This window comes from Acanthochromis polyacanthus, chromosome 2 (genome assembly GCF_021347895.1).
Source record: "Acanthochromis polyacanthus isolate Apoly-LR-REF ecotype Palm Island chromosome 2, KAUST_Apoly_ChrSc, whole genome shotgun sequence".
Lineage (NCBI taxonomy): Eukaryota > Metazoa > Chordata > Actinopteri > Pomacentridae > Acanthochromis > Acanthochromis polyacanthus.
Window position 1 is genome coordinate 35,261,491 of NC_067114.1, and position 27,339 is coordinate 35,288,829.

Below are 27,339 nucleotides of genomic sequence, written 5' to 3' on the forward strand. Positions count from 1 at the left end.
TTAAAAAGCTCTTATACATTTTATATCAATCAATTATGTAAATTGTATCACCGCAAAGAAAATAAATGAAGTTTATAATCATAAAAAATGTGCTTTATTATGCGCACAGTAGCCCAATAGTCACTGCATCACTGTGTGTGAATCAGATCAAAGTGCAAATCAAGAACAATTATCAACTAGATCAGCTTTGTCCAAAAGAAATTTAAGAGTTATGCAAGGTAACACTAATATGAAAAAAAATGCCAAGCGCGCATAAATATGTGTGTAACAATAAATTGCATAAAACACTTATTTAACCTTTCTTATTTTTAAAACAGGAAATTCCTTGAAGTACCATCAACCGACCAGCAACAGATCATTTTGATTGTATTATTTTGATCAGTTTAAACATACAGTCGATGTGATTCATTAAATGCATCGGTGACATGACTTTAAACAAAGACCCTTTACACACGCATGGACAGACACAGACATGCACAGTTACACACGCACACACACACACATAAAGGTTTTTCATATCCTCTTGTTCTGTACCTGTGATGTTGCTACAACAATGTCATTACCACGTAAATCAAGCAGATGGCAGCATTGTCTTCAGGACACGTTATCCAAACTTCTCTGTATAGTTGTAGATATTGTACTTGGCATCCTGGCACTAATTTAAAAACACACATATAATTAAAGCACCACTGTTCAAATAATGTAAGCCTATTTAATATCTTTGGCCACACTGCAAAACTGAACAAGTGATGGGTAATTCTGACTTTGCTTTATCCATTTTTTTTGTCAGTTTATTACGCTTTACTTAAAGTATCTATCTGTCTGTCTGTCTGTCTGGCTCCCACCAGAGACATTTCAGCTATCTGATGGATATTAATACAGTTCAAAGGGTTGAGTTTGATTCCAAGAATGGTTAAGGTTTACAATGATTTTATTAATCTGTTTTGGGGTATGAGTGGACAGGAACTCCTGTAGATTATGGCTTCAATTCTTTCAGCAGTAGAAATCCAGTCCATGTTTATGCTGATGCTGGGTAGATTTGGTGTGCTCATCTGAAGCCTCAACAAGCCAGCCAGGAGAAACGCTGCCACGGAGGTCCCCGGTCAGTTTTGAATCCACAAGAGTCTCCCTCATCTGCTGGTTCTCTCTCGTTGCTGCCTGCCACACCACCTCCAGCTCCTCCTCTACTTCCCTGGAGGGTTGAGGGGAATAGGAGAGTGCAGAGCAGACAGAAATCCTTTAGTCAGTCACTTAATCATTCTTTACACATATTTTTGACAAACTGAAAAATAGAAATGTAAAAAAAAAGCTCTGAGTTAATGCTGTGCATGTATCAGAAAGAAGAGAAGAGAGGTTTAGTTTGAATAACAGATGATGTGTAGTATAGTTGCGATCATAAACCTCATCACTGTGGGAACAGTAAGTGATAACGTGAAGACGTATCTGTCGACTTTAAAATATACTGTTTGTTATGTAAAAATCCTTAGACATCTTCAGCCATCACTGACGGATGACTCATTTTCCTTTAAGCCACTCTTGGGCTGCCATAACCTTCCAGATACAGGAGACAATGGTGTCATCCGTAGGGACACACTGGCTGCAGCAGCATACATTTTAAATTTCTATCTACATCGTGCAAAACAGCTATGTCCTTATCCCACTCCAGCCTGCTGGGAATAGAACTGCATGCATCATCTCCTCTCCCGATTATTTCTAAAGTAGTGCTTGATGCATTGTGTTTTGTGATTGAACCGTAGTAGAAATAGACAGCAGCATGTGTTAGAACAGAAGCCAGGCTGTGGTTTGACTTGGTTGAATTTCACAGTGCTACTCCACACAACTGACGACTTTGGGCGTGATTAATATGGAGGAGATTAGAGCTGCAGTGAGTTTAAAGGAGTTTATGATTTGAAAATGCTGCATTCCCAAATAATAGAAAGGTCAGCCAAAATGATATGCTCACTGTTGTAAATTCAGCTAACTAAATATTAAAAATATCTCCCAAGTACTGCAAACTGCTGGTTTCAAAATGTGAAATTAACATCACATGAAAATACAAAAACAATAATAACCAAAAGGAAACCCTAGAATGTACCGGTATATAAAGGTAGGATTTAATGGAGGGCTGCTGTAAAAGAGCTAGGAATAAATTAAAGCAATTTAGTGTGTATAAGCATAAAGGTCAATGCCAGCAGTCAGATCAGCAAGTGTTTAACATTCAGCTGGTCACAACAGGAGGTAAAGATTACGTATATTAACCTGTTAATGGCCAAACACATTAAATATACACCCCCTGTCAAAAGTTTTAGGACACTGTCTCATTCAAATAAAGGAGAACCTGTCCTACAATGTTTGACAGGGGGTGTATTTCATCATATGGATGTGATCAGGGCAGGACTCTGATCATACATGTAAAGTTTCAGGCAGATTGGAGCATGTTCAGGCCATTTACACAGCATTTGAAATTTCATGGCGAAGGATCAAAATTCCAGAGGCCGCCACGGACACGCCCTTTGACTTTGGAAAAAGATTTTAATAACTTTGGATCATTAAGGCCTCCTGTATGTACTGGCCGAATTTGAGGTGAATTGGAGTTTCCCCCTTGGAGGACTCCGCTCTCGAAAAAAAATGAAAAATGGGCAATATCTGACATTCAACGCAAAATAGCTCACTTCCTGTTGGGCTTGGAATGTGGCTGTCACTGACTTTTTTGTTCAGCCTGATGTGCTGCATATGTGTACCAAATTTGGTAGATACATCCCCTGTCAAAAGTTGTAGGACAGGTTCTACTTTATTTGAATGAGAAAGTGTCCTAAAACTTTTGACAGGGGGTGTATGATGTTGATTGAAATAATGGTCAGATTTACAAAGCTTGTAAAGCATGATTTTAGAAATAATGGTAACAGAGAGAAGCACATAATTATCTGTTTGTGCTGTTACTATTATAATGGCTGATGCATTATATTAAAGTTCTTCTGCCATATGTTGTCAGCATGTTCGTTCACATGTTCGCAACTGAAGCAACCAGCTGTCCTGTCTGGACCCACTTGGCCGCTTATTACAGTGAAGAGAAACTCAGCATAGCAAACGCTGTGTATTTATGATGCATAACAAGGTACAGACAAATGTCTTACAAGAAAGTTGCAGACTTATCTGTGCACAACTGTCTGGTTTGAAGAGGATAACAACATGTCCACCTTCTGTCTCAAAGCAAGAAAAGGAGAAGTTGGTTGGGAAAATGAGTCAATGGATAATGTCTAAATTTTTCTAGAATCAACATCTACGCTTTAAACCACCGCACAGTGCACAAATAGCATAGCCAGGAATTTACTTTTTGAAAGTTGCTTGTCTGTATTAAAACAGTGAAAAACAAAACAAGACAAAAAGTCATGCCAAAAGGCTTACTATGTCATGCTAACTGACAATGGCACCAATTTAATTCAGTGTGTTAGTGAGGCACCAGTACATCTGAGGACATCATTAGCTTTGCAGTTGTGATTTGTGATCAATCAATCAGTCCACTGCTTGCTTGAAGTTACACAGATAGTCAAGTTTCCCAGAGGATGAATCCTAATGATATAGAAGTCCCTTGATTTATTTTTTGCTAGCTAAGGCAAGCTGAAGTAGAACTGCTGCATGAATTCCAGAGAGTGTAGGTCCCAGTTTGCAGCCCTGCTTTGCACCACTGTTATATTCAAAAGCCGGTGTCAGTTCACCAATCAACAATAAGTCGAGTGTGAACATTAATATAGAGCTTCTTTATAATTCTAATGACCTTTGGCAAGCGGTCTAATTTCCCATGTATGTTAAAAAGCAATTCACAGTTGACCATATCCATTGCTTTTATGAGGGCTACAAAGGCTATGTACAGGCTTAAGATATCAACAGGGCCTCTGCCATTGCGATATCCAAAGTGTAATTCAGGATATAGCCATTTGGCTAGCAATTTTAGCCTTTGCAGGATCACGTTCGGCTCGGCCAAAAACACTCACCAGCATGATCCCTCAATAGTTTCCGCACTGGTTTCTATCACCCTTTTTAACAGTATGGCGGTAATCATGTCAATCTACTCCAGTGGAATAATCTCAGTGGTCCAGACGATATTGAACAGAATGCACTAATACTTCAGAGCCCTGGCTCTTTCCTAATCTTTTGTTACTAAGAGCTTAGTTTAACTCCTTTGGTTTAATTAGACCGGAAGTTGGTCAATGTCATCAACAATGCCGAAATAGATATTAGCTGGCTGATTTAATAAATCATTAATCTGTCCTTGATGTCATCAGGAGAGTTCAGGAGCTCAACAGCAGACATTCCAGGTTTCAAGAATGTGCTGTTCCTTGGGAGAAGTCGATTATCGGTTACCCTGGATGAGATCTTTCCTCTCCCAAGATCCATCTTACAAGACCTCAGATTTGTATATAAAACTGGATATAAAGCAGTTCAAACTAGTTCCACCAGCATTAGCTACAACAGAAATATGCCGCTGACACACTCATGCTTTGGTGTAAAATATTTGAATAATGTACTGTATAATAACATGTCAGTCAAAGAGACCAAATTATAACTTTTACTTCGATATTGTTATTTAATTTAGCTGCTAATGCTGTGCTTTCACTCGAGTATGATTTCCTCACATAGATTGTTATTTGTAATGAAATATTTTTATATTACTGTATTGGTTGTTTTACTTAAGTAAACCATCAGAATACTTTTTCCACCACTGATTACACTTAAAGTTATGGAGCAGAGAAGAACCAATGTGGGCTCGATCCTATTCACTAAACCTTAAGCACAGCTCACATGAATATATTTTTAATAAATTCTTAAAATGGCAAAAGGGATGATTTTGAAGACAAAAAAATCCTATGTGTTTCTTTTGACTTATGACTTGTTTCCTTAAAGACGCTTTGGGACCTCAGATTTATCTCAAGAACATTAATTTGCCTGTGAAAAAAAGAGAAGCACGATCTCATTCTTAACTAATGATGTTACTTCAAGAGACTGACTTAGACAAAAAACATTGAGTCCCTTTTCTTTCTTGAGTAAAGACCCTTACAAACTGTTTGCTAATAACTTCCTGTTCAAACAGTTACCCATGGCAACCACTTTCACAATTGCTTCCACTGAAGCTACAACAGAAAGTAATCTTGCTGCGACAAGAGATGCAACATTCAATAGAAGTGTGTGTGTGTGTGTGAGCCCATGTTTTTGATATATTGTGGGGACCAAATGTCCCCACAACTGTAGGAAAACCGAAAACTATGTCACTTGTGGGGACCTCATTTCGGTCCCCACAAGTTTAAACAGTGTTTTCTTGGCCATGATGTTGTTACTGAAAAAAGTAAAAGTGCAAAAACGTTTCTTTAGGGTTAGCCATTGTTTTGGTTAGGGTAAGGGTTTGGTTAAGGTAAGGGTTAGGGTAAGGGTTAGGGGTTAGATATGAATGGGAGTCAATGGTATGTCCCCACAATGATAGCAAGATAAACACACACGTGTGTGTGTGTGTGTGTGTGTGTGTGTGTGTGTGTGTGTGTGTGTGTGTGTGTGTGTGTGTGTGTGTGTTTTAGTTGGAAAGCAGTGGTGGCCAGTAAGCCACACAGATGCAGTGTGACCTCTTGTATAGAAGCTCAGCAGTAGCTCCACTATCCTGATACACTTCCTTCCATTACAATTAGCCTCAGTGATCTAAGGCTCTGGTCTATGGCTCTGCAGCAGACAGCTCCCTACTCGCCATCCTTCCTCTGTTCCTCTGTCAGTTCAGACACTGACATCATCCTGACTTGTTCTGAGCAGTGGGGTTCAGAATACAGGCCAGGCAGTCAGACAGCTACAGGGAACACAATGCCAGCAACATAAGATGAGCTGAAGGTGAATGAATGACAATGTTCGGATTATGGATTTGTGTGTAACCTACTATGTGCTTTAAGCCAAAATAAGCCTTTGTTGGAAATAAAGGGTAAAAACAAAAACATGTCATAGCCCATTTACAAAGATTACCACTTTAATCAAAATCAGTCATTATCAATTTCAGGCCTCTTTCTGGTAAAATTCAAAAGAACATTTCTTGGAAGCATTCCTTTCAAGGACATCTAAGTTTTAAAATTCTTGATTGCTACATGATCCTCACAAGGAATGCAGCATCTGAGTACCAAGAAACAAGTAGCTCAAAATCAGCCATGATCCTCTTTGCTCCTTTCTGCTCTGCTAGATAAAGCAGACACAGAATTACTCCTGAACCTGATGGGAAACCAAGGGATAATTAAGTTCTACTAAAACATCTTTATATGCCTTCTTGGGCTTCAGCATTAATTATGCAAGAGCTTCCAAGTGTGTACACATTTACATAAAATAATGTCAGCAATTTACACAGCTCTTTTTCCTGTGTGTGAAAACAAGAGAGAGAAAGACTGCAGCAACCGAGTGCTGCAGCAGGCTTGATGGGAACAATGCTGAATTTAGATTTTTGTATTTTAACTGAATCCATATTTCACTTAACTAAAACAGCTTGTAAATAAACCCCCCATTTACCCCAAATTTACCATTTTATTTCACCCTTCCTGACTCACTGGATGTCTCCATCTCGCGCAAGTGCAGGTCGAGTATTAATATCAACAAAGTCACGTGTGACCCCGGATGACCGTGGCAGGTATAACTACCGGTGTCATCCGGGCACTCATTCCCTTGAATCTTCTCGCTTACGCAGGTCACCTGCTGTTAGCAAGAGCTAATAATAGCATTTGATGAAGGGCTTGTCGCCGGTAGCCTCGAGACTACAAGTCGGAGTCGCGAGCTGTTCGTCCTCCAGAGGCTGCGACAAGTTTCCTGTTTCAGGAAGGAGCGACGTTCGCCCGTCGTGGACGACCGATAAGAGCGTGTGCGCTCAGCATTGACTGTCTAAGAGGTCAGCAAAGGTAGCGCTCTGGCTGCTCTTTGTACGACATCACGTAAGTACAGCTTCTACTTAGCGGCGGGGGCTAGGCGCTACCAAGAGCGCGTTCACTTCGTGTAGCGGCCTCAATCAGGAGCTAACTCTTGGTGTGTCGCCAAGAGTGAGCTCGCTGCCCCTAACCAAGACCAGTGACGGCTGTGTTCTTGCTGCCCTCTCACTGATGCTATGAGTGTTACGCGGTTGACATAGTGCTTTCGCTAGGGTTGACTGTCGCTGTGCTGATGCCAGTGATGGCCGAGCTCTCGCTGCCCTCTCACTGATGCTATGAGTGTTACGCGGTTGATATAGTGCTTTCACTAGGGTTGACTGTCGTTGTGCTGATACCAGTGATGGCCGTGCTCTCGCTGCCCTCTCACTGATGTTTGTGGGTATTAAATAGCTAGCGTAGCGCCCTCGCTAGGGCTAAGTGTTGCTGTACAGATACCAGTGACGGCCGTGTTCTCGCTGCCCTCTCACTGAAGCTCGTGTGTATTGCGCCGGAACATTGTGCTCTCCCCGAGCTGTTAGTGCTCCGACAGGAGCATGCACGCTCGCTGTCGGCTCCCTCTACTGTAGTGCCGGTGATGGCCATGCTCTCGCTGCCTCTCACTGAAGCGCATAAGTATTACACAACTGACATAGGGCTCTTGCTGGTGCTCGCGGTTGGTGTCCCGGCTTGTGGCTTTCTGTAGCTGCGCCATGCTAAGCTCACATTTCTGTGCTACCTGTATGGCCCCCCCCTTTACCCTGAGGATGGCCACGATCTCTGCCCCTCGTGTCTGGGTATCGAACATCTGAGGGAAGGTTTATCAGAGGACCCATGTATGAACTGTAGCTTCATGCCGCGCGCATTAAGGGCTGCTAGGATGTCGGAGGTGGAACGCTTAGTGGCAGGGACAGGCCCCCCTCAGTCAGGGGTGCCATCTCCTTCTCAGCCAGGCCAATCTAGGCAGAAGGCGTCGGAGGCTCTGGGCCCCCCCCCACGTAGGAAGAAGCCTAGGACGGACACGCTGTCTACTAAAGTGGATCAGCTGTCTAGCGAGTTGGCCCAGATGAAGTCACTCCTCCTGTCTCTACGCCCTACCGTTACGGAGGGTGGAGGCATCAGGACTCCCCCAATGCCGGAGCTGGCCCCAGAAGAGGACATTATTTCTGTGGCGGCTTCGGCTGCGCTTTTCATCGATGATGAAGATGGGGAGGGGCCCTCCCACGAGTCAGGTTCCCGCTCGTCAGCCCGTGGATCGGTGAGGGGGTCCGATGATGACTCAATGGGGTCGATAATCCGTATGGCCCTGGCTCGCTTGCACCTGGACTCGCGGCAGCCTGACCAGCCTCCTGCAAGTGCCTTCTTCAGACGTGTCTCAGCGCCACCTAGCTTTTTGGTTCCTCCTTCCGGGGAGTACCTGAGGGAGCTGCAGGCCTGCTGGAGGGACTCAAAGGCTCTCTCACGGCTGACGTCTGATGGGCACCCTTTGGCGGCCATGCAGGATGTGGCTAAGTTTGGTCTGAGCTGCATGCCATCCGTCGAACCTGCTATTGCCTCTCTTATAGTCCCCCCAGACAAGGCTCTAAGACCTGAGGCCAGGTGCCCTCGACAGCAGTGCAGGGTCACTGATGACCTGCTGTGCAGGGCATATGACACAGCAGCATGTATGGGCCGTATTGGTAATTCCCTCTCCCACCTCATGCTGGCCCTGTCGGCTTCCCTGCAACAGACGTCTGCGGACGCATCCACTACCAGCCTGAGCGACGCCTCACTGCAGGCTTTTGCCCTTATGTCCCGGGAACTAGGGCGCCTTATGTCCACTTTAGTCCAGACCCGCCGCCAAGTGTGGCTGGCCCAATCACCCCTGTCGGAGACGTGCCGGAGGACCCTCCGTGCAGTCCTAGTGGAACCTCGGGAGCTGTTTGGCTCGGCAGCAGTCTGGCTTCTGGAGCAGACGGTACAAGCTGATCAGGGCTCAGGGCTTAGCAGAGACTTGCCACCTTCCAGCAGGACCAGGGGTTCAGCGGGTGTTTCCCGGGAGCGCTCCCAACCACTGCCTCAAACGTCCCATTCTAGGGGGCCTCAACGCCCCACTGGGGGACGAGCCCGCTTTCGGCATGGCCCCACTGATTTACCCCGAGATCGTCATGCCTCAGAACCCTCACGGCGCCCCCCCCAAGGCCTCAGGAGGCTGGGGCGCAGGAACTGAGGCCTCAGGGCCGGCGGTCGGTCTTTTCTCCCAGCAGCACCGCCGCTGCCGGGCAGCCTGTACTTCAGACCCCTGGGTGTTGTCCACACTGGCTCAGGGTTACAGGCTTCAATTCCGACGCCGGCCCCCAACCTCCAGCTGGGTCAGGATGACTGTCATCACGGACCCAGCAAAGACACACGCCTTGGTCGAGGAGTTATCCACCCTCCTGTCCAAGGGTGCCATTGAGCCGGTCGACCCCCTCTCCCAGCCCAGGGGGTTCTACTCAACTTACTTTCTGGTAGGCAAGAAAAGTGGTGGATTTCGCCTCGTCCTAGATCTCAGGGGACTGAACCGGTTTTTAAAGACAATGGCATTCCACATGTTGAGCATGAAGGACGTTCTTCGTGCTGTGGCCAAGGGGGAGTGGTTCACTTCGGTGGACTTGACGGATGCTTATCTCCACATTCCGGTCGCACCTTACCACAGGCGATTTCTGCGTTCCACATTCAGGGGCCACCACTTCCAGTTCACAGTACTTCAATTCGGGCTCTCTTTGTCCCCATGCGTGTTCACGCGCTGCATCGTTGCGGCCCTTTCACCCCTGCAGTCCCAGGGCATGAAGATTATGGCATATCTGGACAACTGGCTGATCTGTGCACCATCCTGTTCTCGGGCGGTCCAGGACACAGCCGCCCTCCTCTCGCACGTAGCACAGTTGGGACTCAAGGTGAACAGGGAGAAGAGCTCTCTGTCTCCTTCCCAGAGTACGACCTTCTTCAGGCTGGCTCTGGATTCTGTCATTATGAAGGCCCGCCCGTCACAGCGACGAGTGGACGACATCTTGGTCCTCCTCCTTACAGACTACCTTCGCCGTCTGGGCAAACTGATGGCTGCATCTGCTGTCGTGCCTCTGGGCCTACTGTTGGTAGACCCCCTGCAGAGGTGGCTGGACAGCTTCCACCTGGATGCCAGGCGACACAGGAGCAGGAAGCTCAGGGTGTCACAGGGCTGCCTGAAGGCCTTGTCGCTGTGGAGAAGCAGGGCCTATCTGGTAAAGGGCGTATCCCTGGGTGCCATCCCATTTCGTTGGGAGACGGTAACTACTGATGCCTGCCTTTCAGGTTGGGGGGCTGTCTGGCAGGGCAGGATAGCTCAGGGACAGTGGTCAGCTCGGGAGAGCCAGGAGCATGTCAACGTGCTGGAGCTGCGAGCCGTGCACCTAGTGCTCAGGGCTCTCATGCCGTACCTCAGAGGGAAGCATGTGCTGATACGGTCGGACAACATCTCTGCAGTGCTTCACATAAACCACCAGGGGGGTACCAGGTCAGCTCGTATGCTGCAGGTGTCACAGGATCTGCTGCGATGGGCAGCCCCCCGCCTGGCCAGCCTCCAAGCCATGTATCTACTGGGGGAGCAGAACCAGGTCGCAGATTTCCTCTCCTGCCGGAGGCCCCTCCTGGGAGAATGGCGGCTTCATCCAGAGGTGGTGCAGATCATATGGAGTATATTTGGAGAGGCGGAGGTGGACTTCTTTGCCTCCCGCGAGAAAGCCCAATGCTCCCTCTGGTTCTCACTGAGAGAGGAAAGCAGTCCTTTGGGACAGGACGCTCTGGCTCACGAGTGGCTGGGAGGACTTCTCTATGCCTTTCCGCCCTTTCCCTTGATATGGCCAACGCTACTGAGGGTGCTCCATCAGGGGCACCAACTCCTCCTAGTGGCCCCGTTCTGGCCAGCCAGGACCTGGTTTCCGATGCTGCGCAGACTCTGTCGTGGGACACCCGGGCGCCTCCCCAACAGGATGGATCTCCTGTCCCAACTGGAAGGCCGGATCTGGCATCCCTGCCCCAGCCGCCTTCAACTGTGGGTGTGGCCGCTAAGGGGCCGGACCCAATGTTGAGCTGCTGCATAGAGCCTGTCAGGGCAACAATCCTGCAGGCCAGAGCCCTGTCAACACAACTGCAGTATGCAAACAGGTGGAAGTTGTTCTCGAACTGGTGTCGGGGTCGTGATCTCGACCCAGTTAGCTGCTCTGTCCCAGCGGTTCTGGAGTTTCTTCAGTCCCTATTAGACAAGGGTCGCTCTCCCTCAACCCTGTGGGTGTATACTGCAGCTATTTCTTACAGGCATGTGGCAGTGGATGGCCACACTATAGGGAGTCACAGGCTCGTGTCCCTCTTCTTGAGGGGAGCTTGGAGGCTGCGACCACCGAAGCCACAGAGGACTTCAGCCTGGGATCTGCCCATAGTGTTGGATGCCCTATGCGAGCCTCCCTTTGAGCCGCTCGACCAGGCAGAGCTTAAATGGCTGTCCGTGAAGACGGCTTTTCTCCTTGCTATGACAACGGCAAAGCAGGTAGGGGAGCTACATGCATTGTCAGTGAGCAACTCCTGCCTGAGGTGGAACTCAGACGGCTCAAGTGTAACTCTGTGGCGAAATACGGCATTCCTGCCGAAGGTGCTGGCGCATTCACACCTCAATAGACCCATTGGGCTGGCTAAGTTTGACCCCCAGCCGGAAGAGGGGGACGAATGGCGGGAACTGCTTTGTCCAGTGCAGGCCTTAAGGGCATATCTAGACACCACTACCCACATACGGAGATCAGAACATCTCTTTGTGTGTCATAGTGGTGATAAGAAAGGTAGTGCTCTCTCCAAACAGCGCCTATCCAACTGGATCGTCGAGGCCATTGCATGCGCATACGAGTTGGCAGGCGAGACCTTACCATCTGGGGTGAAGTGTCATTCCACTAGAAGCGTGTCCACCTCATGGGCGCTGTGTAGAGGGGTACCTGTGGAGGATATATGTGCAGCGGCCTCATGGGCAGTGCCAACCACATTCACAAAGTTCTACAGACTCAATGTGGCCACCCCCCATCCACTTGGGGTGGTCCTTCAGCCGGGTTCCTCTGCCTCATCTTAGGGAGGTGGGTACCCAGGATTCCTCGCGACACTGTTGGTATAAGTCATCCAGTGAGAAGAACTGCCTCAGGAAGAGTGAAATAAAACGAGGGTTATGCATGTAACCACGGTTTTATGAACCCTGGATGACTGTCAGAGTTCTCAGTCACTCGGAATCCCCAAGTTGCGAGAAGACTCTGTGGGAATGAGTGCCCAGATGACACCAGTAGTTATACCTGCCACGGTCATTCGGGGTCACACGTGACTTTGTTGATATTAATACTCGACCTGCGCTTGTGCAAGATGGAGACATCCAGTGAGAAGAACTGCCTCTGGCAGTCATCCAGGGTTCATAAAACCGTGGTTACATGCGTAACCCTCTTTTCATAATTCTAAATGGAATCGACAGACATTTCATAACATTACATACAAAACTCATAAAACTAACTTTAACTGTGAACCCAGTCTTTAACAGTTCTATATCTGCCATTACAATTATCCTCCACTAAATTCCATTCAACATCAACAATAATAACAATAGTTATTTTAAACTAATTCTAAACACATTGATTAAAGATTATGTAGTCAGGTTCTCAGCCAGAAGGCTTTTGCAAGAATTCTAATGAATGTAGAAAATGTTTTTGAAGGACGACACACCAAAAATGTAGATTACCTTTATAAAATATGAATATTTCTAAGTTTATATTGGCTGAGTGTGAGGAGAGGACTGTATTTAAAGGGGAGAAAGTGATCTGAAGGCTCAATCCCCTCCTGAGCTCCAGGAAGTCTCAGGCGGTGCTGCTTTCCTGGAGGTTATGCAGAACTCAGCAGGCAGGCGGCAATCACAGCCTATCAGCATCTCTACTGCTGTAGCATGGGTGGACTACAAAGCAGTGGATCAGAGAGAAAAGAGAATGAGGCTGAGATAGATTTTTCTTCTGTTTGAGGTGTAAAGTCCCTTGTCGATTGCTACTTAATTCAACGGTTAATTCCCTAGGTGAAAACAAGACACACCTGGTTTACTAAAACCACAAGATGTATAGCAGCTATTACACTGATTTCCATTTTATTGTGCCAGGTAAAACAGGCTCCACTTTCTGACAACATTTGCAAGTCAGTCCTGGTGAAGCTAATCCAGCAGACAATGCAGTTTCACAAAGCCAGCGTAACAGCGGTTTGTACTGTGGTTAAGCCAGCAGGTTACTGATTTGTGTGGTAATGTGTGTGATTTGTCATTAAGATGCCCTCAGGGCAGAGCAGGACAGGATCTCCTAACAATCTGATTAGCTTGCTTTCATTTGATAGCAGCAGGCAGCAGGCCCAGAGACGGAGCTAAAAACAGACTAACCGGGGAATAAAGGGGAAGTGGAAGATTGTTTTAGGAGCAATAAAGACCTAGGCTTGAAGTTTTAAGACTGTCACACTGTAGCACCTTGACATATGGACATCATATATTATTTAGAAAGAATATATGTGTGTATGAGCAAGAAAAATTCACTGCATACAGTACACGCAGTATGTGTTTATATTTGTCTGGCAATATCACATTTACCCTGAATTCCAGACTGTCCCAGACTCAAATTTCCAGACTTCTTGGCAGGTTTTTCAGATGATATCCGACATCTGAGTACTAACAAATAAGCCCCAACATTAAAACCTGTAAAAAGTGAGGTGTATAATGTTGATCATCTTGTTGCAATACAATGTTTTTCTGGGAGCCTTGGGTCCTGTATTCATGTGGATCTAACTTTGACATTTACTACCTACCCAAACAGTGTTGCAGACCTAGCACATGACAACTGCCTCCCGCATTAAAAAATATATCGTATGACACCGCAAAAACTACTCATAAAAACATAGAGCAGTTTATTAAAGCTGCAATGCTAACATGCTGCTCAAAAGATGTTTCTTTTCCCTGTAACATACTAAATAAATAAATAACTGTCCTTCCATATTTTTTAGTCTCTTTTGTGATTTAGAACAAAAATGTAGCTGAAACAAAGGTAAATAATTGAAAAAATGTTTATCCACTGTGTCCATGAAAAGGATGACGAATGCAGCTATAAAGGTTTCTTGATACAGAAGAGATGCCTGTTTATCCTGTTTATTTTTGCAGTAACTGCATTATAACTCGTAAATGTTAAGACAGGCATATAACATTTGGACATTTGTCATGCTGAGTATGTATGCAACTTAAAGATTTTCTAAAAATAAAATTAATTTGAGCAAATATTTGGTACAGTTGTAAGAAATTTACAGCAGAGCTGTTTTGCATAGAGATGTGTGTTTGGTCCTTTTCACCTTGCTTGCTCTGCTCCATGCTGTCTTGCACAATGGTAAACTTTTTGGCTGAACTGGTTGCTTGCCTGCTAAAAATGCCATAAAAGTACTCTGTTTGTATTCTCACTTTATTAATCCAGTTTTGTCATTTTATGCTTTAGAAAACAGAGTAGGGACAATAGTCTGTTTTTTAAATACCTACACTACTGTTCAAAAGTTTGGGGTCACCCAGACAATTTCATACTTTCCATGAAAACACACTTTTATTCATGTGCTAACATAATTGCACAAGGGTTTTCTAATCATCAGTTGGCCTTTCAACACAATTAGCTAACATCTAACATCTAGCTAACAATAGCTAGCCTATTTCTGAATTATTTAATGCTATCTTCATTGAAGAAACAGTTTTTCTTTCAATAATAAGGACATTTCTAAGTGACTCCCAACTTTTGAATGGTAGTGTATTTAGACCTGCATAGTGCTAACATCAATACCAGATTTTTCAATGCTGTGTGGGAACCTGTTGAAAAGGATGTTGTTCCACCCCCAGCAACCCAGAGTCTGTGAATGAGAATGCACTGTGAGCATGGGAAGGCTGGGAGGCAGAAATGGCTGAGGTTCACCAGATTTATATGAAGAAAGGATCATAAAATGGACCTCTGCGATCTGCTGTGTCCGTTGGTTTATGAAGATGTTAGCATCTATTTCCTGAACTCAGCGATAAATGCGGAAATTGCCCTGGACAAATATAGAAATTGTGCAGATAGGAAAGGAGTTGAGATTGCTTTTAGGAAACATGATATCTAAACCTGTAATGTTTTTTGATCATTTGTGTTGTTATTTTTGCTTGGTTGGCTGTAACACAGCCTTATAAAGCTGGTATATAGATAGAGCAGTCGACAAAGGAAATATGTTAGGAAAACAGCTCCCAACATCAGCAGAAGCAACACTAGCTTTTACTGAGAGTTGTGTTTGTCTCAACCTGATGAACTGAATTGACCCTTTTACTTCAACATCTAAATGTGATCTTTTTGGCTGTAAATGCTTCTCTATAGTCGGCGGCTGCCTGTGTATGTCTGCCATTTGGTGCAGGGTAAGTGGCATGTGGTAGAGTTATTATAGTCTTTCCACTGGCTGCTGGATTAAATGTTGAACAATATATCATTATCCAGTGATTATTGGAAGACAAGTGTAAACATTGAACTACTGTTATTGTTCACATACTGAAAACTTAACAGTAATTACATTGCATGGAGAATACTGTGGAGTGGGTACGTGGCCCAAAACTAGGTTGTGAGTGGTGATTTGTCACCTCTCTTTTCTACTCTGTTGTCTCTGATGCCACCTTTTTACACAAAGGTGAGGAAGGCGCACACACAGTGGACAGCACGACTCCACAGGGCCAAAGATGATAAATGGATTTAGGTTACAGCCTCTTGGGTTGATGACGACAGTGTTATGTTATTCATCTGTGTAATGTAATAAAGTCGACCAGTGTTGGAGACACATGCAATTTATAAAGCATAACATTAAGAGGGCTTTTTCCTCCTTATGTAAAGAGGACAAATGTTTAAGATAAATATTGTTTTGTTATCATATTGATAGCAACAACAAGTAGATCAGCTATTAATGACTGCTTACAGTTTCAAAATCATCTATATCCGTTCATCTCCAAACAAAACAGTAACATTTCAGGCTATAAAACCAAAACAGTAAGTTAAAAGATGTTAAAACTCTTTGTAGAGCTGAAGAACTGCAGCTGATAATCACCAGCGGGCCTCAGCAACGCTTTTTACATACAAAAATATGAATGCTAAACATATAAATATAACTTAGGGCAGTTGTAAATGTCATTAAGGACCAAATGAAGTATGTATTGAGATTTTTAAGCAGAAAAATAACTGTAGATATGCTCTTTTGTACAAATTATGTAACTTCAACACTCCTAAAAGACCTCAAAGAGAATCTTTCACATTTTTTGCATTGCAATTTCTTATTATTTATACACTAACATTTGATTACTGATATATCAGAATCAGTTTTATTGTCATTATACAATACATAATGAAACGACAAGGTAAAACTGGACTATAATAAGATCTGCAGCCTGATGTATTTTTTGAAGCTCTAGCTTAAAACTGATGTGTTCGTCTAGACATCTCTTTCTATTTCTAGTCAGTAATCGTTTTGTTGATGTTCTGCCTCCATGCACACCTGCACACACACACTGCTGCCTCTTGCTGTCCCTGGTTCCCTCTGTTTTTTAAGTACACACATCATGTCCTCTGTCTTTCTCCTCCTCCTCTCATTCACACATTCTCTCTTTATCCTCCTTCCTTTTCTTGCAAGCCTGCCTCCTACCGTTTCTCCTCCTCTCTCTCCTCCCTCTGCCTCCCTCTCTCTCTCTCTCTCTCTCTCCCCTTGCACCCCTCCTACCGTTTGGACTGCAGCAGTTTCTCCTCAGTCTCCTGTCTTTCTCTCAGCAGCCTCTGCAGGTGAAGGATCTCCCTCTGGTAAGAAGCTGTCCTCCCCTCGGCTGCCTCCTCCAACGCTGCCAGTCTGGTTGACGCCTGCCTCCGATACACCTGCACACACACACACACACACACACACACACGCACAGGAATGAGATGTGGAGCGTTGCTATGAAAGAGGTGGATATACATGAAGGACAGCGCAGCAGAGACAAGTGGAGTGGAGGAGGGGGAGTCACACACACTGGGGCAAGGTGAGAACCAGCAACACACACACACATACACACACACAAACACACACACTAACCTGCAGATCATCAGTGGATAGGCTGGTCTGAGTGCATCTGTACTTCTACTGCATTTTGTTTGTACTTTCTGTTGGTGAGGGCATCCAAAAAATAACAGTTTCCTCGTACACTCATATTTCAGTCACTGTTTACAGATCTGCTGGTGGTGCAGCATACGCACTCATACAAGTGGTAAAAAGGGACTAGTTTACCTCTGCTAATGCAGAATAGCTCATGAGAAAAAAGCAAAAAGAGGGCCAGAAAAGTAAAGAAATAATCAAGGAATGAAAACATTGAGAGAGAGCAAGAGAGGCTGAGAAAAATACAGATGCAGAAAAAGACACACAGAGGGTAGATATTGTTTGTGTTGCTGCTCTGGGCTCTGCAGTTAGTGATGAGAAAAACAAGGTCTGAATGAGGACAGATAGTGCGTGTGCTCCTATCAGTCTGTTTATTTGTGTGTTCTGTTTATTTGTGTGTGTTCACAGGAGTTTATCACCCTGTCTGCTTGCTAAAGGGTAAAAAAAACATGTTGCTTTGACGCTTTCTCTTTACACAACATATACCTGAATGGATGGCTTGCTGAGATTTGGTTATGTGACATTTTACTTAGGAGCAGTTAGGCAAAGGGCCTGGTACTTCATTACAGAATTTGTTACTGACTTATCTACCCATCAGGCTGTAGTTCTAAGCTCTACTCCTTTCATAAGATCCAGGAATTATAATAGAAGATCTGAGGACTGCTGAGCTGTAATTATCCGATTCCAGACATTATATCCATCTATTCTTGGCTATTCTAAACTGAAAGCAACACACTGTTTAAGATAAGGCTGCTCTATATAAAACCTTTGACTGCAGAAACATCATCAATTGCCCATTGCTTTTTCCTAGGACAACCAACCACAATCAAATAGTCCTTCATTTCACATTCTCCCAACAAAAACACATGAATTCGGTCCACGTGGGACAACTGGTCATTGTAATAAAGGAGTGATGTTGAATTACTGCAGCATCATGTTTCTGAAATAAATGTAATCTTATAGAAAAAACAGGCATGAAGCAGCTTTGGTATGACAGGAAGAATTTCATCACATCCTCAGTGACTTTAAAGGAATAATATCTCACACTTTCTATGATTCAGTCAGTAGTTATCTGATCTTAACATATGCCTGTGTTTGACATTGAGTTTTGTCAGGTCTAAAAGATGCATTTATTACACCCTACAAGCAAAGACTTGAGAGCTCAGAGCATGAGAAATAATGTTTGATCTGAATAAAAAAAAATGTCTTCATGCATAAGGGAGTTAACAATGTTTTTCAGTTCTTATTTGTATTTTTAGGAGGTCATGCATTGCCATTGAAGAAACCAAAAATGAAATACAATCAAAAGGATTTCATTAAATAGAAAGAAAAAAAATCAGGAATTAGCTATAACATAAATACAAATAATAGTGAAACGTATGTGTTCCTATATACTGCTCCGGTGTGACAGAACAAACAAGTAAATTAAAGGAAGTTAAAGCTACATCAAGAGAGAAAACAAAAAGCTATTATGCTGTTAGTAACTACATATAACCTGGGTGGCCGGATGCAAGGGTAATAAGGACAGCCAGGATCAGTTTACTGATGACTGGAAACTGACAGAGGACATGCCTGGCACATTTTCAATCTGTGCAACGTGGATGCAGTATAACTGTTGCATGGTTATTCTATTTCCATGTTGCTATATCTGCCACATAGCTAGAAGTTGTTGCAAAGATGGGATAGCACCTCTTTTACAACAAATGAATCCTATTTTTACTGTAATCGTGCAAACATTTAAGATAAAAAATAAAACCATCTTCCACAACCCATCACATACATTATCACAATAATCAATGATTATTTTCAGAAATTATAAAAAACTTCTCACACTTATTTATCATTTATGAACACAATTTGTATTGATATAAAACGCCCTTTCGGTGCTTTGGCAAGACTGATTCATTATGCAACTTTCTACCATTCAACACACACACACACATTAATTTACATATATTTTCACTCTCTTTGTTATAATTACAGGCCATAAATATGAACAGAACCATCACACAACCACATGATGTTAATGTGCACATCATCAATAGACACATAGTAAAACTGAAAATACCAACTATTAAATAATGTTGTTCAAACCCCGATATCAGCTCCATTTGTTTTGAACTCCATATTGACATCGTTAGAGGACAATATGAGTAAAATATACAGGACCGGTCAAAAGTTTGGACACACCTTCTCAATTAATGTTTTTCCTTTACTATTCTTCTCATTGAAGGCATCAAAACTATGAGTAAACACATACAGAATTATGTAATAAACAAAAAGTGTGAAATAAGTCAAAACATGTTTTATATTTTAGATTCCTCTAAATAGCCACCCTTTGCTTTTACTACTGCTTTCTGCACACTTGGCATTCCCTTGATGAGTTTAATGAGGTAGTCACCTGAAATGGTTTTCACTTCACAGGTAAGGCACACCTGTGAAGTGAAAACCATCAAGGTTAATTTGTGGATTTTCTTGCCTTTTTAATGGAGTTGGGGATCATCACGTTGTGTTGTGCAGAAGTCAGGTTGGTACACAGTTCACATTCCTGTTGGAATCCATATTATGACAAGAACCAATCAGCTAAGTAAAGAGAAATGACAGTCCATCACTACTTTAAGAACTGAAGGTCAGTCAGTCTGGAAAATGGCAAAAAACTGTGTATTCCCAAATGCAGTCGCAAAAACTATCAAGCGCTACAACGAAACTGGCTCATATGAGAACTGCCCCAGGAAAGGAAGAGAGTCACCTCTGCTGCTGAGGATAAGTTCATCTGAGTCACCAGCCTCAGAAATTGTAAGTTAACAGCACCTCAGATTAGAGCCCAGATAAATGCCACACAGAGTTCTAGTAACAGACATATCACTACATCAACTATTCAGAGCAGACTGCGTCAATCAGGCCTTTATGATCAAATAGCTGCAAACACACTACTACTAAGGAAAAGCAACAAGCAGAATAGATTTGTATGGGCCAAAAAACACAAGGAATAAACATCAGACCAGTGGAAATCTGTGCTCTGGTCTGATGAGTCCAAATTTGAGATCTTTGGTTCCACCCACCGTGTCTTTGCGCGACGCAGAAAAGGTGAATGGATGGTCTCTACATGCATAGTTCCCACCCTGAAGCATGGAGGAGGAGGTATGATGGTGTGGGGGTGCTTTGCTGGTGACACTGTTGGGGATTTATTCAAAACTGAAGGCACATTGAACCAGCATGGCTACCACAGCACCCTACAGCAACATGCCATCCCATCCAGTTTGTATTTAGTTGGATCATCATTTATTTCTCAACAGGACAATGAGCCCAAACACACCTCCAATCTGTGTAAGGGCTATTTGACCAAAAAGGAGAGTGATGGGAGTGCTGCGTCAGATGACCTGTTCTCCACAGTCACCTGACCTAAACCCAATCCAAGTGGTCTGGGATGAAATGGACCGCAGAGTGAGGGCAAAAGGGCCAACAAGTGCTCAGCATCTCTGGGAACTCCTTTAAGACTGTTGGAAACCATTTCAGATTACTACTTCATGAAGCTCATCAAGAGAATGCAGTAATCAAAGCAAAGGGTTGCTATTTTGAAGAATTTAAAACATGTTTTGACTTAATTCACACTTTTTGTTTACTGTACTTAATAATTCCATATGTGTTTATTCATAGTTTTGATGCCTTCGGTGAGGATCTACAATGTAAATAGTCATGAAAAAAAAGCAAAACTATTCAATGACAAGGTGTTTCCAAACTTTGGACTGGTAATGTTTGTACAGGCTCTCACCCTTACCCTTAGCATATCATTTTATGCCATTATTATTGCATACTAATCTCACCATTTAAATCGTGAGTAACACTGAGTTGCTGCTTTTATTGGTTAACCAGCCAAACATGTTATAGGACACAGATAGAACATAGACTCTTTTCCCGTTCATTATTAGTTCTGTATGATGCTATTTATTCTGTAACAGTGATTGCTGTTCATTGCATGGTACCACTCTTGATGTCATACATGACACATTTTGATTCTGTTCAATATTAGCATTTTCCTGACAGCATCTCTTGTTTTACTGACACTTGCATGTTCAAATTTTTTAGCCCTTTTTTCTTTCCTTTAGAAAGCAAGCAGTAGTAGTTTGAGGCAATGAATATATTTAGTGCATCAACAGTTCTACACTTGTAAACATTTCACAGTCTGTGTTTTTCACTCTACCAATATAGCCGTGAGGCTTACTAAATGGAAGATATGCAAGACATGCTGGTCTGTCTCAAGAAAGACTGTGTGTGCAAGAGAACACAAATTGAGAAACAGAGTGTTTCAGCGTGACAGATGATATGCAAACTGTGAGTTAAGCAGTCAGTCATAGCATTGCAAATAATGTGTCTGACTGATTAAGTACCTGACCTGGTACCTCACAAACAAAGAGGGTGCATAATTCTGAGCATAGGCATGTGTGTGTGATTGTAGTATGTGTATGTGTGAGTAAGCAAAAGAAAGAGAAAATAACAGTGTAACACTGCAATTGGATGCACAGCTAGGGATCACAATGAATATAGCTAAAACAAAGTAAATCAGTGTTAGTACACACATGTAGCATCACTATGTTCAGCACAAGGGTTTTACACAGGCTTTAGCAGTAATACGACTGTATCCATGCCCACTTTACCCTGCAGATGTAACTGTTCCCTGCAGAATAACATGTAGTTATTAGGTGGCAGCACATGTCATCAGTCACCACCCTGCACCTGTTTGACGTACTTAAAGACTTGCAACAATGACAGGATATTTTGACTTGCTAGTCATGGAAAATGAAAAGCAACTCCTAAAAATCTGTGCTGTCCTTACAAGACAGCTCTGACTCTTATTTCTGCATGTTTCAGAAAGTCATATAGAACTCAATTACGCCAAACTCAATACTGATCAATCAACAAACCTTCCTAAATGCAATGATAATGGTCTTTAGGATGACCTCTGATGAATTTGTTTTTTTAACCTTGTTTGCATGTCCATATGGTGTTTTTATGTGCTGAAAGGCACATTATGAGTGAAGGACGCAGTCAACGCCATAGATCAACATTTCCATGTTGAAACTGCAGTGTGTGGATGATGTCTGAAAATCATGCATTTAGACTTCTAGGATTTCAATCTTAACAAACCTAAAGAACCAATCATGTCAGCTTGCAGGGTTGGACTTTGTGTATCATTCTTCCTTAGAATCAGTTTCTGGTTCAAACAGCCATGGATTACTCTACTACTACAACTTGCCATTGTGTAGTTCAGAGTAGTTTCACGGTGTTTGAGCAGAGCTGCAGGTGAGTTGGTGTGTTTGAACTTGAAGCAAGTGGTAAAAGTTACATCTAAGGCAGAAAGTAGGATTGTACAACTTTGACACTCAGATGAGTTTTTAGAAGTTTACTAAATTATTGGAGGATGAATGTAAGGTTATCAAAAAATATCTAACATACTGGCAAATGTAACTTGATGGTGCAGTCAAGTTTATTTAATTTAATTCTTTTTTTTTTTTTTTTTTTCATTTTTAGCACATTATAGGGTGGTCCAAAACTGTCCTTGAAATGGTGTATTTATTGCCTCCGCCAGGAGGTTATGTAATCACCGGAGTTTTTACCTCCGCCAGGAGGTTATGTAATCACCGGAGTTTGTTTGTCTGTCCGTCTGTGTGTCTGTCTGTCTGTCTGTCTGTTAACAGCATAACTCAAAAAGTCATGGACGGATTTTCACCAAATTTTACAGGATGTCCGGAAGAGCACGAGTAAGAATCGATTAGATTTTGGAGGTGATCCGAATCACCGTCTGGATCCAGGAATTTTTTGAAGGTCGAAGGACAATTGAGAAATAGCCGCCAGGCGTTAACAGACAAACAGACACACACACACACACACAGACGAACAGACAAACGGTATGGCGGAGGTATGCGCTCTCCGAGTGCTTTTCTAGTTTTTAATGTATTCATGCATTTGCTTTGGTTTGTTAAAGAAAATTAAGTACCTACTTACTACTGTGGAGTCCAGACACCATACACAGTGCACACTCACTAGAAGAAAAGTCAAAGGCACTGAGTAGTATACCAGAGAAAATGTGTTGCACATCATAGAGCCATTCATGATGCACTCAACAAAAGTTTGAGCGCTAAGGAAGGAACAGCAGGGCACTGATCTTATCTCAGCAGGAAGATTCTAAGGCCCTGCTGACAAGCAGAATCTAAATATTCATCTGAAACTTATCTGAATCTAGTCTTCTCATATACTGTGTACTCGGTCAGCTAAGAGTCTTAGCCTTAAGTATGACCTTTCTCTCTGCCCAGCCCACACGCTAATTCCCAGATGTGATCTGTAATGAATGGAATTGGTGTTGTATGTTGTAGAACTATAATCACAGAATCAAAATGTCTCCGATCCCCCAGGGAGGGAGGAGGGCACCGGTCTCAGCCCAGCTGAAGCAGTGACATTTAGCCCTCACAACAAACTGAGCTCAGCAACACAAAGCCAATATATTCCCTCTCCTAGCTGTAGCCTAGAGGCTGCTGACCTTCTCCACACAATAAAAAAAATATTAAAATTGAAACAGTTTCTGTGGAGGACTGTAGTTGTGCTAAGATATTTGTTTGACATTACCTTTTTAATGCTTCATTGCTTTTTCACATACATTTCTCTTAGTGCAGTTCATTTTAGGTAGTATGAACATTTTTGTGGTAGAAGAGGGGCTGAGTCTTTTCTATGTCAATTGCCTTGACATTAAAAAAAAAAAACAAATGATACCTTTCCCAAAGATCTCAAAACAATGTATTTATGGAAAACATAATAAAGGAGATGCTCCAGCACTGTGAAGAAGGACATGATCAGCACAATGACTTCACTCTACACTGAATTACAAACAACCTTAAGATAAACATGAATTAGATCAGATGATATTGTAGCCTGGTGTGTGTTCTATTTCTGACTGTCCCATTATAATCAAACTAATACCATAAAGACAATGTGCTGAAAACATTTCTAGTCAAGACTACATCCGTGTTGAGTCAAGACTGCATCCCTGTCAGTATAGCTGGAAGCTGCTGATCAGCATGACCAATGGGCAGACAGATGTCTCCCACGGGAGATGGTTGCAGAGGAGTCAGAGGAACAGCACAGTGATCCTGAAGCACATTGTGCAAACGAAAGGAACAGAATTCGATTTGCTATCAGTCTAAACACTGTTTCTGTAAATTCCAAGAATCCACTGCCAATATCCTAGTGTCCAACACGCCTGTACACCCCCAGAGGTCCTGTGTCCGTGGGTCAGGGCTGTTTGGAGTCACAAGTAGGTCCCACACAATGTCAGGCAAGCGGTTTTAGATTCATGGTTCACTGAATCTATGTGTTGCAGAGACAGGCAGCACACACAGGTTTAATTGAACTTGCTTATAAGGTCTGCACCATTAATTTTCTAGAATTGCCAGTCCCCTGGTTCTTTTGTCCGTCCATATGCAAAGCCAGCTGAAGTTTATCCTTTGAGTCTTACCACCTGCTCAATGCCAACCATGTATCAGCACTGCCATATGTCCTCCCTTATGCTGAAATATGACTTGTGCTGCTGCCAGCAACAGCTACAAACAGTCTAAACATGTAGTAAATCTGTAGCTGGAGTTGAAAAGCTGCTGTGTATACACCCTCTTCTTCTTTCATCTGCCAACCTGCCGTTATTTTAATTAACACCTTACAACCTCACTAACAACATCACGCCCTTTTATCCAATCCATTAATTCACAAAATCAAATGCTGTTTGAATTCCCAGCAGCAATAACTGCATTCTCGCAGCTATAGAGCATCATTAAATGCATAAACAAATTAACCTTTTCTACTCACATGGGCCGTCTTGTGTTATTAGCAAAGAAAAACCCAGGAGAGGTAACAAAGCAGTTCTATAGGGAAAGCAGAATTCAACTAGATGAGACCATATTCTGTCTACTCCAAGACATCTAACAGGAGACAAAGTGATGGGAGTATATTGAGGGAAAAGTATACAGTGCAGCCTGTTGTGGGTATACAGTGAAGCCAGATGTTGTGACTGAAATAGCAAGTAAGTTACTGCATATTCTCCTAAAAGGTAACTTCCACTGCTAGATAATGTATGACTGTGGTTGCAATTTTAAAACTGTCAAAGGCTAATAGACAGCATCTGTAGTTGTATTTGCTTGTTTCAAGTGGTTAACCACACAGAAAACACTCAGCATCACACTCACCTCCTTTGGTAGAGAGCTGGGAAGACAACATGTCCCACAGGCCATTGATTAACCAAGCTCTCCTGCTCAGGTGTGTCACAAACATCTGCTCAAGTCACAGTCAATGTCACAATTAACTTTGGTGACGAGCAAGTTAACCGGCACATGTGTAGGGGTTTCACTTTAGTCCTATTGTAAAACATCTTCTTGGATGGCAAAGCAATGCAAATAGCTGGAATGGACCAGACTCTATGGCAGGTGGAAAATTCACGGTGTACTCATGATTTCCAAGTCTTTAGCTGGATAGATACAAGTGTGAACACAAGTTTACACACACACACTTTAAAGACAATGTACATCATGGCAGTCTTGAGTTCCTACTGATTCCGATGACTATATTTTCTCCTCTTTGTCACGAAAAACAATCATGCATTTTGGTTCATTCATGTATTTATTATAGGTCTCCTAGAAGTATGACCAAATTTGCTGGATCAAAATTATACATGCATCAACTTGAATTATCAGTATTTGGTGATGTAGACAGCTGTGTTAATCAAATTTTCTTAGTGGCATGGCCTCTTAACTTCTCATGAAGGATTACAATTGACTGCAGCTGGTGACTCCTCTGAACGTATTTAAATAGGGCCCGTTTATTACATTTGAACTCAGCTACAAACACTACAATGGGAGAAAAAAGTAGCAAGGCGTTGTCCTGTTGCACTATTGCAGCATTACACGGAAGGATAACGCATACTGCTGTGTCTGTAATTTTTACTGTCACAACATAAAACAGTTTGTAGCCTAAGAGCAAATTGGATTCCTGTTGCCTTGCTCAAAGATAGAGTAAGGCTAATCAGGTTTTTATGGCAGTTGTTTAACTGCGTTCAGCAGATAAGATCAGAAAACGGGACTTACACAGTTCCTTCATTTGGTTATAAACACTTCAAAACCAAGCATACACAGCTGTGTTCCATGCTGTGAATATGCCTTTACCAGCTACATCTGATGACAGTGAGATCCATTAAAATACAATGCCTAGATCAAGGGTGATGGCTGTGATCTGCTGAAACTGGATAACCAGCAGAGCAGTGGTGCAACATATGTAATTTCTCTCTGCGCTGCAAAGATTTCAGTAAAAGTAACATTTATCTGCTTGAACTCCAACAAGATGTGCTCCCTGTCAGTCACCATTGATTGAAGTAAACAAAGAAACTCAACAGTGTGGCGTAGAAAACCTAGAGTTAACTAGTATCTTGGTGATGTAATTGCAGAATGGCACAGACACACCAGCACATAACGATAAATGCTCACAACAGTGTTGGCCACTTGAGTAGAATCTGCGGAGATTCAATGCAGGGCTATACATCAAGCTTTAAGCTGACAGGCATTGGTTGCAGGAATTTGACATCGATGTGCAGTGGCAGCATGACTATGACTACTAGCATGACAATGTTTAGTGTGGAAAGCATGAAAGCACCATCAGTAAACAACCACAGTGAAAGTGGTTCCAGCTCAGTACTCTGATATGGAGAGAAACTGGTCCCCTCAATAAACCGGCATAAAGACAGGTGAGAGCAGGTGACCCATGACAAAAGTTCAAAAACATTCAAACCCAAGGCCTCGTTGTCATGAATTAATAGCGCAAATCAACCATCCCATGACATTCCAAGGCCTACTGGTGGTTCTGCTGGACTTCTGCAATCACGGCATGATCAGATAAAGCATAAGAATGACAAACTCTGTGCTGACTTCTTAAAATGGATTTATGTTTCAACAATGCCATCACAGAGTAGGGTCTCCAGCTATGATGGAGGTATTGACTTGGACACGCACAATTATATTTTTTCCATTATAAAAATTGTATATTAATATGAAATAAATGGAGGACTGTAAGCTACATATTGCAATCTACAGCAACAAAGCCAATCACAGTGACAGCTGCTCTAAATGACATCAGAGGACATAAAGTGATTTAAATATAAATATAAATACTGCAGGCAAAAATATTT

At 42.9% G+C, this 27,339-nt stretch overlaps 2 protein-coding genes across 2 annotated transcripts in view; one reads left to right on the plus strand and one right to left on the minus strand.

Annotated features, from left to right (window-relative positions):
* Positions 1-355: 355 nt before the first annotated feature.
* cep89 (centrosomal protein 89) overlaps positions 356-27,339 on the minus strand; it is a 79,599-nt gene continuing 52,615 nt past the window's right edge. Inside the window, exons 17-18 of the mRNA XM_051960472.1 lie at positions 16,719-16,867; positions 356-1,192 (exon numbers count right to left, since the gene is read on the minus strand). Coding sequence (XP_051816432.1) covers positions 994-1,192; positions 16,719-16,867 — 348 coding nt within the window. The 3' untranslated portion in view covers positions 356-993. The remainder of the gene's footprint in view (positions 1,193-16,718; positions 16,868-27,339) is intronic.
* The window catches only part of zgc:165481 (uncharacterized protein LOC100073327 homolog), a 32,078-nt gene continuing 21,599 nt past the window's right edge, over positions 16,861-27,339 (plus strand). Inside the window, exon 1 of the mRNA XM_051960542.1 lies at positions 16,861-17,010. Coding sequence (XP_051816502.1) covers positions 16,947-17,010 — 64 coding nt within the window. The 5' untranslated portion in view covers positions 16,861-16,946. The remainder of the gene's footprint in view (positions 17,011-27,339) is intronic.